The 14,587-nt window shown below is 39.6% G+C and overlaps 1 protein-coding gene across 1 annotated transcript in view; it reads right to left on the bottom strand.

The window, feature by feature from the left end:
- The window catches only part of LOC111148909 (solute carrier family 4 member 4), a 348,265-nt gene that overhangs the window by 15,440 nt on the left and 318,238 nt on the right, over window positions 1-14,587 (bottom strand). The window contains exons 19-20 of the mRNA XM_022505690.1: window positions 6,728-6,906; window positions 5,499-5,571 (exon numbers count right to left, since the gene is read on the bottom strand). Of these exons, the coding sequence (XP_022361398.1) occupies window positions 5,499-5,571; window positions 6,728-6,906 (252 nt within the window). The remainder of the gene's footprint in view (window positions 1-5,498; window positions 5,572-6,727; window positions 6,907-14,587) is intronic.

The raw sequence follows: 14,587 nt of genomic DNA on the forward strand, positions 1-14,587 counted from the left end.
AAGAAAGGTGGAAGGGGAAAGAGATGCATAGTTCTCTCAGAGAGTTGGCATGTCATTAGAAATCCTGCAGTAGTTACTTTTTGTTTTTAAGATTTTTTATTTATTTATTTGACAGACCACAAGTAGGCAGAGAGGCAGGCAGAGAGAGAGGAGGAAGCGGGCTCCCCGCTGAGCAGAGAGCCCGATGCGGGGCTCGATCCCAGGACCCTGAGATCCTGACCTGAGCCGAAGGCAGAGGCTTAACCCACTGAGCCACCCAGGCGCCCCTGCAGTAGTTACTTTTTAATCTGAGTAAAGTGTTTTTTCTGGCTTGAAAGAAAGTAATCACAAAGGTGATACTGAGAGTTATCTCCACCCCTCCCCTAAGTTTAGCTAAATATTTTCTCTAATGTAGCTCTAGCACAGAGTGAAGGAAAGTTGTACCCTAGTGCTGAAGTCTATTCTGTCTGAATTTATGCCAGATTTCGCCAAATCTACCACAAAATAAAATCAGAAGGTACCATTAACTCAGAATGGGGTACAGGCAAGAAAACAGCTTTAGAGATGGTGATGCTTTTTAAAAAAATATTCTTTGGTGAAAAGGATTATAAGTAAATATTATATGCTTCTCATAAATATTAGAAATGAAAAAGTTAAATGCTTGATCCTAGAATAGAAAAATTAAATTAAGTCAATGAAGATTTAGCATACTCAGATTATGTCACCAAATTTTTCAAATTGTGGTGAATGTAGTTCTTTTTTTACTTAGCCCTCCCTTTGATTTTTGATAGTGTTAGAATATTGCTGTAAGAAAAAAAATGTGAAAGGGTAAATTTAATAAGAAAGGTAGATGGTAGTTGTCCACAGTGCAGAATTCAGGACAGGAGCGAGGCCACCCAGCGGAATAATAGTCACTGTGTGCACGTGCGCGTGTGTCTGACACTCAGAACGAAGTACTGACGAAGGGCATGCAAGTACAGGAAGTTAGACCCGGGTTCCAATTCTGGCTCTACCCATTGTGGAACTGAGAGAACTGTCAACTGCTATCCTCGTATTCTCATCTATAGAGTGGTTATGATAAAGATTATGTAAGATCTAGTTCAGGGACTGGCTCATAATAGATGCTCAAGAAAGGATAAACGTGGTACTGATGTCATTATTAGCATCAAGACCTTCACTGGCAAGTCGAGAAGCCGGCAGCCGCCCAGCACAGCTCCCTCTGGTCCCTCTGCGGCGAGGGTGGGATAGCGGGAGGGAGTACAGGCCACAAAGATGGCCGCAAAGGTCGGACTCGAAACCTCGGTTTTCTATAAGCTCTACAATATTGTCCTTTCAACTATAACGACTGTCTTCAGAAACATGTTATCAAAAAAAATCCTAATGCCCTTAAGCCCTAAAAGTCTGGGACCATAAGGAAGCTGCCGACCTGCAATTTGGTCCTTAGTCTTATGATGACAAAACCACCGAGTGACTTATGATGAAGAGGTTGTGAAAATGCCACATTTCTCTCTACGTAAGAGACCTGGAAATTGGATCAAAGAAACTGGGGAAGATCATCTCCGAGGAAATAAAAGTAAAGGAGCTCTTTGAGGCCAAAACTGTTTTATTTTAAAAGGCAATAAACCGTGATGGTTATGAGATCAGACTCTTGGAGTTAGAACTGCCTGAGTTCAAACCTTGGCTCTGCCATTTAAGAACTTCGGGACTCGGCCAGTTATTTATTTATTTATTTATTTATAAATCTGTAGGATGAATGCAATTATACATACGCTTTTCATAGGTTTTACTGGAGAACGAAATAAAAACAATCTGCGCAGTGCTCTTGGTCCAAGGCCAAGCTCCCAGAGAACGGGAGCCGCTATTACCACTACCCTCCTCCTCACTACCCTCTCTCCTCGTTTCCCTGATACGGAGCAGGGCGTGTGGCACACCGGAGGGGCTCAACGAACGCCTGCCAGGTACAAATTAAATGCTAGCCTCCACATTGTAGAACCCTAAACAAATCCGAAAGACAAATTTCGGCTACACCTCATGTTAAAGATGAACTGCTTCAAGCAAAGACCACAGAAAGGGCAGTGAACTTTACTGGATCTTTATTTCTTTAAGCTTGCCAGAAGCATTGGAAAAGGAAGCTCTAGGAACGGCCTTTCATCTTTTTGCTGCTCTGTGGTGGGCCCCAGCCTCCCCATCCAGAACACGAGCTCAACAGGCAGTATTTCTGCTGCAGAGACACGGATTGAAACTGTAACCAGCCTGGGAAGCCAGTTTTCCCTACTTCCCCACAGCTCTGTACTGGATCCGGGGTGGCATTTGAGGCATGTGTGAGTGCAGCTGGTTGAGGTCATGGGGTATCCTCATGAACTTAAAGCTAATACACTATGACTCCTTACATTTTTTCCATGTAAAAAGAGAGACTCTGGCAAAGAGATCAAAACAGAGGTCACAGACTTCCTGTTCAAAGTAAGCCTGCGTAAGGAGGCGCAGGGAACAGTCACCCACCCTGCTTAGCGCAGGGAGGAAATTCCTCGCATCCTCTGAGGCAAGGAAACAGTGGGATGCAGGGAGCTGGGAAGGGAAGGTGTTGAGCCATGTCCTTTTAAAAAGTGAAAGGCACATATTTCTCTTGATTCCATGCATTTGATCTGCCTTTCAAAGGCAGGCTCTTAAGTAAAACCATTCTCTAAAGTTGTCACCTGTCCCTTTAAAACACACAGTCAAATGGTGGAGGAAAAAGGTTCCCTCCTCCCAAGTAACCCCTGGTACCTCTTTCTGTGTGAATTCTGAAGTTAATTGTTAATCCTGACTCCACTTAGTTGTTACTTAAGTTTTAGTTAAACTGTACCCTCAACATCTGCCTCTTCCTGTATTGACTTCTTGCATGAGCCACCAAGAATTCTCTGGTGAATGCTTATAAGCTACCCAATTTCAATGGCAAGAAGGGCACATGATCTAAAATTAGCTGATGTGATTCCTGAAGTAAAGAACAGTTCTACTCACCAAAGTCTGGAATCACAATTGTCAGTGCTGGCATACTTTATTGTTGTTTTAAAATCTATGTTTCCCACAATATATTGGAAGCCATAGTAACAAAATAATTTCATTTCCCACATTTTGAGTATAAGCCTTGCTCAATAAAAATGTTTCCTGGACTACCTTTTTCACTGATTCTTACAATGATTCTTTGCATTTCCCAAAGTTGAAATGGCCATAATTATGAACATTAGCAGCTGAATAAGGGTGAGCTTAAGGAAGGTCAAAAGGAAAAGCAAACTCATGCTCATTGATCACTTACATCTGTCTTTCTCCTTTCTCTGTATTCTAATCTGTTCCTGCAGATACTAAAGTGCTTTGCACATCAGGGCAAAAAGAATCATTGTACAATAAAGAACACAAGGGCTTTCAGCTTTAATTCTTCTGCAGCCACATTTGGGTGCAGTGTTAGAAAATAGTTAGGAAGAGGTGTTGCAGAAAATGTGAGTCTTGCATCTTTTCCTAAAAATAGCAGTTTATACAGTATCTGTTCTCTGTGTCCCTTTGGGATCATACATGATTACTCAGCTGACAGATTCTCTTAACATTAAAGCCAATTTGCTGTAACAAAAAAAAAAGGGGGGGGCTCTTAAACAACTGAATTTTTTGAGTTAGGATTTTATACTGTATTAATGAAAAGACATAATATAAAAACAAAAGAAAAAATCGGTGGGGGTTGATAGGCTAATAAGCTTATTTGAACTGATGGAAATATTTCTATTCATCCCCTACTAGGAGCTAATCACTAAGAGACCCCATAAAAAAACTCTGCAGTTGCATCATGTGAGCCCACCTTTGGGGAACCCAGGGGCAAATTCATCCCTGTAGATCTTCCGACAACGTGAGGTCACAATTGCCTACAATGACCTTTCTAAAAATAGATCTGTCCAGATGAGGTTCTATGGTCTATGTGGCTAGACATTTCCAGCAGTTGCTGTGCTGGTGTCTGTGGGGCAACAAAGGAACATAAAGCCTTCAGGTTGTGGACTTGATGCTGTGAAACTCACAGCTTCAAACCTACCCCACAACTTGATTTGCACTGGCAAAAGGGATCACAGATTTCCCTCTGTCCCTGCAAAACCTTAAGACCCGTACTCTCCTGAGGTTCTTCCTATGTGATCAGAGATAACTTCTTCGAGGTTATTTTAAATTTTACTTTCCCACATGTGCATGAAATATATATTCCTTCATGATTCCAGGCAGAAATTAGTTAAGCCAGTTAACTGACATTGTGGAAACCAGGAACAAGAGATGAATATTTAAATCTTTTAGCTCTTTACCAAGTATTTTCTGCATAACATATGTGTTTATCTAAATTCTCTAAGGGCAAAATCAGTCTCACCTATAGGCTACGAAATTATAGTTCCACTTTCCTCAAGTTCATCTGAATGGCAACCCACTCATAAATGTGCCGACTTGAGAGAAACAGAGGTCTTTTGCCTTTCCCTCTCTATACTTCTGTATGGTTTGAATTCTTTAAAAGAGTGTACTGCTCCATCACTTGTGTAGTTAAATAAGCATCTTAAAAATCTGAAAAATGAGAACTGTTTAAAAATAAACAAAAATTCTCAGAGACAAATTTGAAAGGATATTAAGTGGTTGTTTATAGCTTCTAGGTCTATAGGTAATTTTCACGTTTTGTACTGTGGTGCAAAGCATCAAATACAAATTATCAATAATTGGCCAGTATTGTTTATGTAATAGAAGAGAAGAATAAAATGCCTGTGTCACAAAAAAAGAAATGAAAGCTTCATGACAACTAAACCTGCTCTTTTAACCCTATCTCATCTTTGTAATAGGTTTTCCCATACAGTTCATATTCATCAATTTTGTCAGAGAGTCACCCCAACGATCAAACATATATATTTGACTCCTAATTTTCTAAATCATCTAGCATGTCATTTTTTTCTTCTTCCAAAGTTCATTTCTAAAGTTTTCTCGTCAAAGACCAGTAATTTTACTCAACTTTCCCTTCGTGGAGATTAGGCCTTCTGGTTCAAAGAAAAGAGAAACACAGTCAGCAATAATTAAGACTAGGAGAAAAGTTACAAAATGATCATTCGTGTTATCCAGGAGTCTAGTGTGTGCCTGAGTATGGGGCGAAGGGAAGCAGGATTTAGGGACAAGTAATTGGAAAGCAGTGGGAAGAAAGGATACAAGGAGAATAAGAAATGCAGAGAGGAGGGGAGATCAGTTAGACTAAACGATGGAATTATCATTTGTATATGTCAAAAGCTTGAATACTGGTAATTTAATATGGCTCAACCAAGTAACTATAACAACAATAATAATAATTCATAATAGAAGGAGTGAAGGAGTGAGGACATCAAAATAAAAGTTTGAAAGTACTTGTTCTACCTGACCCCTGTCTGCTTCAGTGTGTTCCAGAACTGATGAGAATCTTGCAGATAAGGAATTCTACTCTCCACATACCCAATTATCTGTCACGTACTGAGAAGGAGGAAGAGACAAGTACTTCACATATTTACCTTCAAGATGGGAGCCATAAAGACTGATAGACCAGTCAGAATAAACACGAGGGTTCCAGTGACTCTTTGTTCCCTAAAACCAAATCAAATGATTACCAAGTTATCTCTCGTTTTCATAAATAAGCTCCTTGTATTTTCACCTTCAAAAAAGACTGTACATTGGCCAAATTAATGTTTGACTAAAACAGCAAAGGTCTTGATATCTTATATAAGTGAATACCTCGAGGAGAGCATGGAAGCTCAACATAACTATAAAATTCTCTTAAAACTATTGTATAACATGATTTGAATTCCTCAAGAGAAAAGTGATTGTGCTAAATCCTTTGCTCCTTTTAGAATTTAAAAAAAAAAAAAAAGTCACTTGCTCTTGGTCCATCAATTCCTGGCCTCTCTGAAGCCCTTATTTTTTAAACGACTTGTACTGTTGTGTAATTACACCTTCTTTCACAGGAGACAGATATTACATTGTCCTGCATTCTAATTAACAAACAGCTCAGGGAAATTTCATAAGTGCAATAAATCCCATCAATCTAATTTCCAAATCTAAACAACAAGAGTACTTTTTAACAAATAGGATTCCTATCCAACACCCCCTCCCCCAGCCCCCAAGAAAGAATCACCCACTGTTGTGGCGTGGGAAACAATGGCTCTGTCCTACAAGCTATTCACCCAAGCACTGAGAAGCAGGGCTTGCTGCAAAAAGTATTCAACACTGTATGAAGGTCTTATGCAAGCCCTTCCTGGCTGCCCAAATTTAACAGCTAGAGGTCAAGGTTTCTCAGTGCTTATGGGGGCAGAAGAATAACTGGAAAATAGGAATTCCTTTCCCTTTATAGAATCTTCAAAATCATAAGCAGACTCAAGAGTTTTGGGGAGTCTCAACAGAGCTGAAAGGTTAAATGGTTTGGCCTTTACGATGCTTGGGATCAAGTAAGTACAACACCTCAGTGAGCTCCACAGTGAAGAAAATGAATGACTATTTGTGTTTTTACGTTGCATCATTTAGCCTTCATTAATTGAAGGAAATTTATGTAACATAAGAAGTGAACTAGAAAAATTATTGAAGACTCTTCCTAATGAAAATGTAGTCCTTTCTGGAACAGTAACTAAAGGAGTAAGTTAATCACCACCAGCCTTTTCTCCTCCCATTCTGCCCATTTCCTACGAATGACAATATAGATGCAGCATGATGTGTTCCATAGAGCCGTTTTCCTCTGACTTAAACATACCTCACACCTAGAAACTTTGGTTGTTCTCCAGGGGCAGAAGTCTCTGTCTCCATCTTCAAACTGTCGATGTGAGCAATGGAGATGACGGTCGCAGCCACATACCATGGAAGAGCCATGAAAGAGCACACCACCATTAGGATGGCCACCCAGAAGAGATCCAGGTGGTATCCAGCTCCTTTCTGCAGAAAGAGGTAACAAAATCATATGAAAAAAAAAAATCTCATCTTTCTATCTTGTCCTATTTCCAGATGGGAATTAAGATGACCAAAAAAACCCCAACTCACTTGGCTTGCTAAGAATATCTACTTCAAGGTAAATTTTTCAAGGAAAGGGACTTTATCTTCCTCATATTATTCCCCTAAGCAATGAAACACAGAGCTGCCACATGACACCTCCTCTAGCTTGACTGAAGTTCACAGCTTACTTACCATTTGCTTATTGCTAGTTATCCTCTCTCTATCCAATTCTGTAATCAGAAAAATGGAGATAAAGATCTACCTTGAGGAGCTATTGCGATCATTCAGTGCAGTAACAGAGGCAAAGCATCGCATAGGAACTTAAAAGGTAGTGGTTGTTGCATAGTAGGAGCTCAAAAAAATGGTGACAGTAGCAGTGGTGGTGCTGGTGGTTGTTAACAATAAGTGCAATAAACAACTTAGAAGCAGGCAGCAATCCTTCTCTGTGACTGTTTAGCAATAAACTGTTCACCTAGACAGTAGTCAGCATATGCAGACCAGAGATCTGAAAGCAACCCTGAGAAGGTATGCCTAAGACGATTTCTCACCTTTCATAGCATTTGAAAATATTTGTTTAATAACCTATTAAACATGATCATTAAGGTAATTAATACATCTTTAATCAGAATGGGCTGATTTCAAACACTATCCACTGGTCACAATAACATTCATTGACTGGAAGAGCAGCCTATGTAACAAAAGGTCTTGCTCTTTTACTCACTAAATAAATATTGTTAAATGTGTCCACAATGTTATTCTGTGGTTATATTTCTCTGCTCTATTTATGAAGAAATCAAATGCTTAATACCCTATGCAGGCTGAAAAAACAGAGCAGTCCATTTTCACAGCATGGAAGCAGAAGGACCAAGAGCCAGAGTATGACCAATCTGAGGGAATGGAGAGACTCTGGCTTTAAAAAATGAGAATGTAATTTACACTAGAACCCCGGTGACTGTTATCATTCAGGTCCAATTACAGTTAGTTAGAACACGGCTCTCCTCTCTGAAAGGCCAAGATTTCACCCCTGGCTCCCAAACATGGGTCTAATCATGTTCTCAGAGAACTCGTCACAGGCAAGGGCAGCTGACACAAGAAAGAAGAGCACACGTTGACTTAGTCCAGGTTTGACCATGAACAAAAGTATCCTTGGGAGACAAAGGTTGATATATATTCAAAAAGCAGTTCATTTCAATACAAATGGTCTGAAACCACAGGGTCGGAATTGGGAGTGGGATAAGGTAGGGGAAAGGAAGGCAAAGGGTGGGGATGAGCTGAAATAAACTTGTTCAACAATAACTAATGAGCTGAGTATCGTGATATATCTGGCTCTCAGTCATTCCATTCCAACTGGAATAAATACTTGAATAAATACTACTGCCAACTTATTAACAGGCACAGTTAAGGATGTTAATGTCATATCTGTGAATAAAACACAAAAATTCCCATATTCGAGATGTTTCCATTCTACTGAGACAATAAACAACACAAGTAAATAAACTGTAAACTATACAGTATCTTAAATAGTACCAAGTACTAAGTAGAGCTATGAAAATTTGGGTTTGTATGTGGAGTATGACGTGAAGCCACTGGAGTGTTTTAAATGGAGGAGTGACATGACCTGCTTATGTACTAAACACTACAGCTATTGTTTTGGGAACAGCCTGAACAAAGTCAAGGACAGCAAGACCAGTTAGGAGGTTGCTACCATAATTCATGTAAGAAATTGTGATGGTTAGAGCCAGAGTAGTAGCAGTCAAGATGGCAAGAAGTGTTTGGATTCTGACTATACTTTAAGATGGAATCCACAGGATTTGTTCAGTCCTGCCTGTGGATGCGTCTTATGACCTCACTCTAGACCATTCATGATCTGGCCTTTGTTCACATCTGCAGCCCCATCTTTCATCTCTCCCCTGCCGCAATCCTATACCATGGTCACCTTCAATCATACACAATTCCTTCATTCCATGGTATAGATCCTAGAAGTACAATTACAGATAATACACAGTCTTTGTCCTCAAGTGGCTTACAATGTAGTACTAGAGCTAGACAAATCAAGAGGCATTTGCAATACCACAGTATTCTATACTTGGGGTGTGCTTGGGGTGCCATGCAGAAGAGGTATTAAGCCCAAAGTCAAAGATGGTATTCCTAGGAGGTGGTATTTAAGATGAGTCCTAAAATGTGAGCCATAACTGAAGGCAAGATATGGGGAAGCAGGAGGGAAAAAAAAAAAAAGGCAAATAAGCCACCATTTTGAGAAAATAAAATATAGTTGGTGCATAGAAGGAGATGGGAGAGGTAGGAAATAAGGCTATAGAAGTTAAGAACTTTAATGTTTTGCTAAAGACTTCAGAATTTTTATCCTAAGAGCAAAGGGAAACCATTAAAGGCTTTTAAGTAGGTAAGTGATATGATCAGATTTCTATTTAGAAGGACAGCTCTTTGGTTTGTAGAGGATGTACTAGAAGTGGTCAAGACTGGAGGCAGAGAGGACAGACATGACAGCATTGCCATAGTCCAGGCCAGAGCTGACATAGTTCCAACTAAAGTAATAGTATGGAGGAAGGACAATGGACAGATGGGAGAGATTTTAAGGAGACTGAATCCAAAGAAGGAAAGGCCATGAATTCATTTTGCCAAATTTCAATGCTTGAGGCTTATAATGTCTATCTAGTACAGTGTCCTCCAGTGAACACTCGAGACATATTTGTTGACCAGAATGGTAAAAGCTATGCTAAAAAATTCATAGTGTTCCAATGATTGCCATAAAGACTTGGAACCCAAAGGGTTATGTCAGAAAAGTTGTTCCTGCAAAACAAACTTATGTGTATGAAAACAAGCCAACTCTAAAATGTGTCTTTAGCTAAGGGTATCTGAATAACTAGATTTGAATGGAATAAAAACGGTATTCAAATATAGGAACTTTTACTGGAAATAGTACTGTAAGAAATACAGAAAACCGCATTTTTCAAAAATAGCATGTAAGTTGTTCCTTACCCTTCCTCCACATCACCGCTGCCTTTTGCAGATTTTCTTAATGTCCTACTTGGATTATTCAGGGGCCTTCTAACCACTCCCTTTCACCCACCCCCCACTCTGGCACTTCTTCCTTCCACCCTGAATGCTGCTAGAGAGAGTGATTAAATGCGGCATTGGTGCCTTCCATCCAGGCTGGAATGTTGAGGGAGCAGGGAAGGCCAGGAGGAGATGAACAAGTCAAACAGGACAGAACCAGTCATGACAAACACCTGGCTGGCTGGCCATGCTGAGATGCTCCCCACCCAATACTATGACAGGGGCCCTCAAAGATTCCTGAAGCTTCATCATTCATCAAACAGGACTTGCACATTCTGCACCATTCATCAAACTGGTCCCCTGTTTCTATTTCTGTTCTCTCTCTTCAAGGTCCAGCTTAAATTCCCCTGCTTCCTTGACATCACTAAGCAACCCCTGACCCTCAATGCCATCCTCACCATAGAAGTCTCTGCTTCACTCCTGTCCCTGACAGCCCACTCTCCTTGCAGAGTAATCTTTTAAAAATCTCAATTATTATATGGCACTTCCTTGCTCAAAACCCTCCAGCAGCTTCCTGTTTCCACCTAATATAAAACACAGTAAAGTCATCTAAAAGGTTCCATATCAGTGTTTTTCCTGGAACTATTTTGCACCCCTCCCCATAAGGGAACACTTGTCAATGTCTAGAAACATTTTTGTTTGTCACAACTTAGGGGAAAGGGTCCAAGTGACATCAAGGGGGTAGAGACCAGAGATGCTGCTAAATAGCCTACAATACACAGGACAGCCACAACCAACAAAGAAATGCAGCTGAGAACCTTTGTTCTACATGATCTGGCCCCACTCCCTTTGACTTCATCACGCATCACTAATTTCCCTGTGTTCCAGTCACACTGGTCTGTTATTTGTTCTTCAATATACCAACATACCCTCCCACCCTAGGTCCTTTGCATTTGTTCATACCTTTGCTTAGAAAACTGTTACTTAATAAACACCCACTGAACACCCTATACTATGTTAGGCCTTGTGTTAGATAAAATAATAAGACAGAACATGTGCCCCTAAGGGGTTGGTAGGTTATTAGTTGAAGCCAGATGTAGAAGCAAATAATTTATTATATGTGCAAGATACAAGGCACAAAGAACGCCAAGTCAATCCCAACCTTAGTGGTAGAGTTAAGTGGTCAATAAGGAAAATCCACCAAACTCCTTTAGGGCTGAGACCATAACTTAGAAGAACAATTTTTATCTTCAATATCTAACACAAGTGTTCCATACATAGCAAGGACTCAAAAAAATGTCCAAAGGTTATGTATGTCCTTTAAAGTTTAATAAAGTCCTATCTTCATGAATATAAATGCAAAGGATAGCCTACTTTCTGAATCTTGATATTGTTTTAAGTAGGACAGGAAGTAAAATTTTACTTCCTTTTGATACTATATGCTTCACTAGTACAGAACAAAAGTCAATTGGAATAAATCCACAGAAATCAAAATCTATGGGAGAAAAAGACTAGTCTAGCAGTCTAAAGTTTACATCTGGTAAGTAGATGATAGCAAAGGTCAGGAGAAGTGCACACACACATGCAGAGACACAGAATAAATATTCATGCTAGGAGCCCCCGATGGTCCAGACAATAAGCTGGTTTATGGGGACACCAAGAACCATGACGTAGTTCCTCCCCACAAGGAGCTCACAATCAGATGAGAGGACTCAGATTTGTACACAAATTATAAAGCACTCTAAACAGCGATTCAAAGAGGTTTGAAAGAGACACCCAAAGTACAGGGGATAAACTGTTTAACAATGTCTAGAGTGAACCTGCAAAAACTTCCCACTGTGATGACATCTAAACAAGGCTTTGAATAATATGAGCTCTCACGGTGAGAACTGGCGATGGGGTGGCAAGCTTTTCCACTATCACCCATCTCACACAGCACAACAGCTCTGAGAACCATGTGGCCCAAGATAAGCAAATTCTTCAATATGTACTTACTGAGCCTACTACATGGAAATCGTTGTGATGGGCCACAAAACAGAGCTGGAGAAAGGACTAAAACATATCCTTTCCTTGAAAATATCTGGCCCAGAAAAGGAGATAAAGTCATTATACAACCTAACCTCCATGCAAGATATCATGTGACCAGTGCTACAGAGTAATGCATATGTAGCAAGAGCAAAAATAAAAACACGGAAATCACATCAGCGGTGAAGGCTACACTGACAAGTTTATATCTGGAGGTTCTTAAAAGATGGAAAGGATTTTGGTGTTAATCATCGAGGGTGGAGAGGAGAGTTGGAATAACTGGCAGGAGATGCTACCAGATTTAAGGAGAAACCAATAACCTATTTGATCTGAGCATGGTATAGTATGTGAAGGGCATCGTTCTGAATTTAGGTTAAAAACATATCACAAAGAGATTTAATTCCCAGGCTAATCAAATGAACTTTCTTCAAGGGGCAAATGTTTAGAGGGCCGGGGGTGAAGGTTTAGAAATATAAGACTGACCTATAAGAACAACACTTTAAAAAATTGCTGCTTTTGAAATGAAGCAAGGGAACCTGATTATTAACTCATGACTAAACAGTTAGAATAGTCTAGACATGAAATAAAAGGACTGGATTTAAGATTATGATAACAGAAATAGAAAGGAAAAATAAAGCAGGGCAAATTTTGGAGTGACCCAAGAAAGTGACCTCAAATTAAGAGTTTTACTACAGAGGGTATAGGAAAATTTACTGATACACCAACTTATCTCTATGTCTAGATACTTATCCTAAACTACTTCTCCCTCCCACATACTTAAAATCATTTTCCTGGTGAGAAGTATCCCTTGCTTTGCAGTGTAAAGCTCGGACTTTTTTTTCTACCTCTGCAATGACTCAGGCAATAACCTTGGAGAAGTCATGACCTTGCTGAACCCCGTTTGCTTTTGAGTGCTCTGCAGTGAGAATGAGGGATGTAACCAAAATGATGGCCAAGAAAAGCCAAATGGCTTGGCGCTCCTACATCAATATGGAGCTATTCAGCAGAGTGGAAAGGTGGATCCCATCCCAACAGGGCAGTCAGCCAGCTAGGGCCACATGACACAGAGCCAAAGCAAATGTTACCTCAAAACATGCTGTTTTTAATATTACAAAGCTTCCTTCTCTCTCACTGCTTCAGGTTTCTCTTTTAAATCAATTTCATAGCAGTCAGGGCCCTTTAAATTTAGATAGGATCTCTGACGTTCACATTCCACAGCCATCTTTCCCAACAAAATGTGAACAAGACAATATCCAGAGTGAAAAGTCTTTCATCCACTATGTCTCTCCACTGGTGTCGTTAGATTTGTGCCAAAACACTGGCACTTATTCTGTAACTACTGTCATTCAAAGAAATGATTTCAAATAAGCAATTTCTGAAAGTGATGAAAACTTATTGTTTTACATACTCAATTCCTATTTTAAGAGGCAAACCTTAATATGTCTTGATTTTCCAATGTTTTCTATAAGGAATAGGAGAATTTTTAAAAATTCCATATTTTGTCAGCAATGCCTGGCTGGTTTAGTCAGTGGAATGTGCAACACCTGATTCAGGGGTTGTGAGCTAGAGCCCCGACACTGGATGTAGAGATTATTTAAAAATAAAATCTTTTTAAAAATTCTATATCTTACCAATTCTGCATGTGTTAAACTTGAAATTCTGAATTTTATTAATAAGAACTTAACAAGCAAAAGTAAATAGGTATTCACCTCAAAGAAACATAACAAATCTGGTCAACTATATAACAAAATTAAAAATGTGCTTCCTAACTCTTTTCAGAATAAAATACATTAGTAATCATCCATTTCCAGCCTTTAAAACTAAATCAATGCTGAAACCCCTCCCAGTATACAGCATCTAAAAATGCTCAACAAATACAGAAAATATCTTTTAGAAATCATGGCTTATCTACCAGAAAGTAAAAGAAGCAACTGGAGACAAAAAACAATGGCAACAAGAAAGAGTGAATCTATAGGGTCAGTAAGCCCTGGGGCTTAGGCCCACCTGAGAGACGTTAAGGCCTGGATTTAGAATGACCGTCTGAACTCTAGGGACAGCAGACCAACTCTAGGGATATGGGGTTAAGAGTATAAAGGAAAGACATCCCTTGAAATAGAATCAGGATACTCTAAACACAGCATATTCAGCAGGCCGACTAGGAAATAAGACACCCTACAGAGAAAGATAGTGGGGTACATGCCTCTCTAGGTCTTATCTGTAGATATAAAGCCATAAGAAAAAAAGAATCTCGAAAGGTATTTCTAACTCTAAACCTACCATTAAGTTTGAAGCTGGAATTCACATTATCTCTATGGTCTAGAAATCCTGAAGTCAAAAATGTAATGTAAAATGGTCCTGGCCTTCTATGAATGTCTTGCCACAGTACCCTCAAAACCAAAGAGATACAGATATGAAATGACAAACTGTACTCCATCAAGCGTCTGGATTCAATGATCAATTTACAGAAAATACAGAAGACAAAGAGCACACTAAATGACACCACAGGCAAACAAGCTAGACTATGGCAAATTCTATAGTACAAATGCGGTAGATTTTTTTGAGAGAGAAAGAGTGTGTGAGGTGG

This window comes from Enhydra lutris, unplaced genomic scaffold, assembly GCF_002288905.1.
Source record: "Enhydra lutris kenyoni isolate GAN:26980312 unplaced genomic scaffold, ASM228890v2 scaffoldscaffold21, whole genome shotgun sequence".
Classification (NCBI taxonomy): Eukaryota; Metazoa; Chordata; class Mammalia; order Carnivora; family Mustelidae; genus Enhydra; species Enhydra lutris.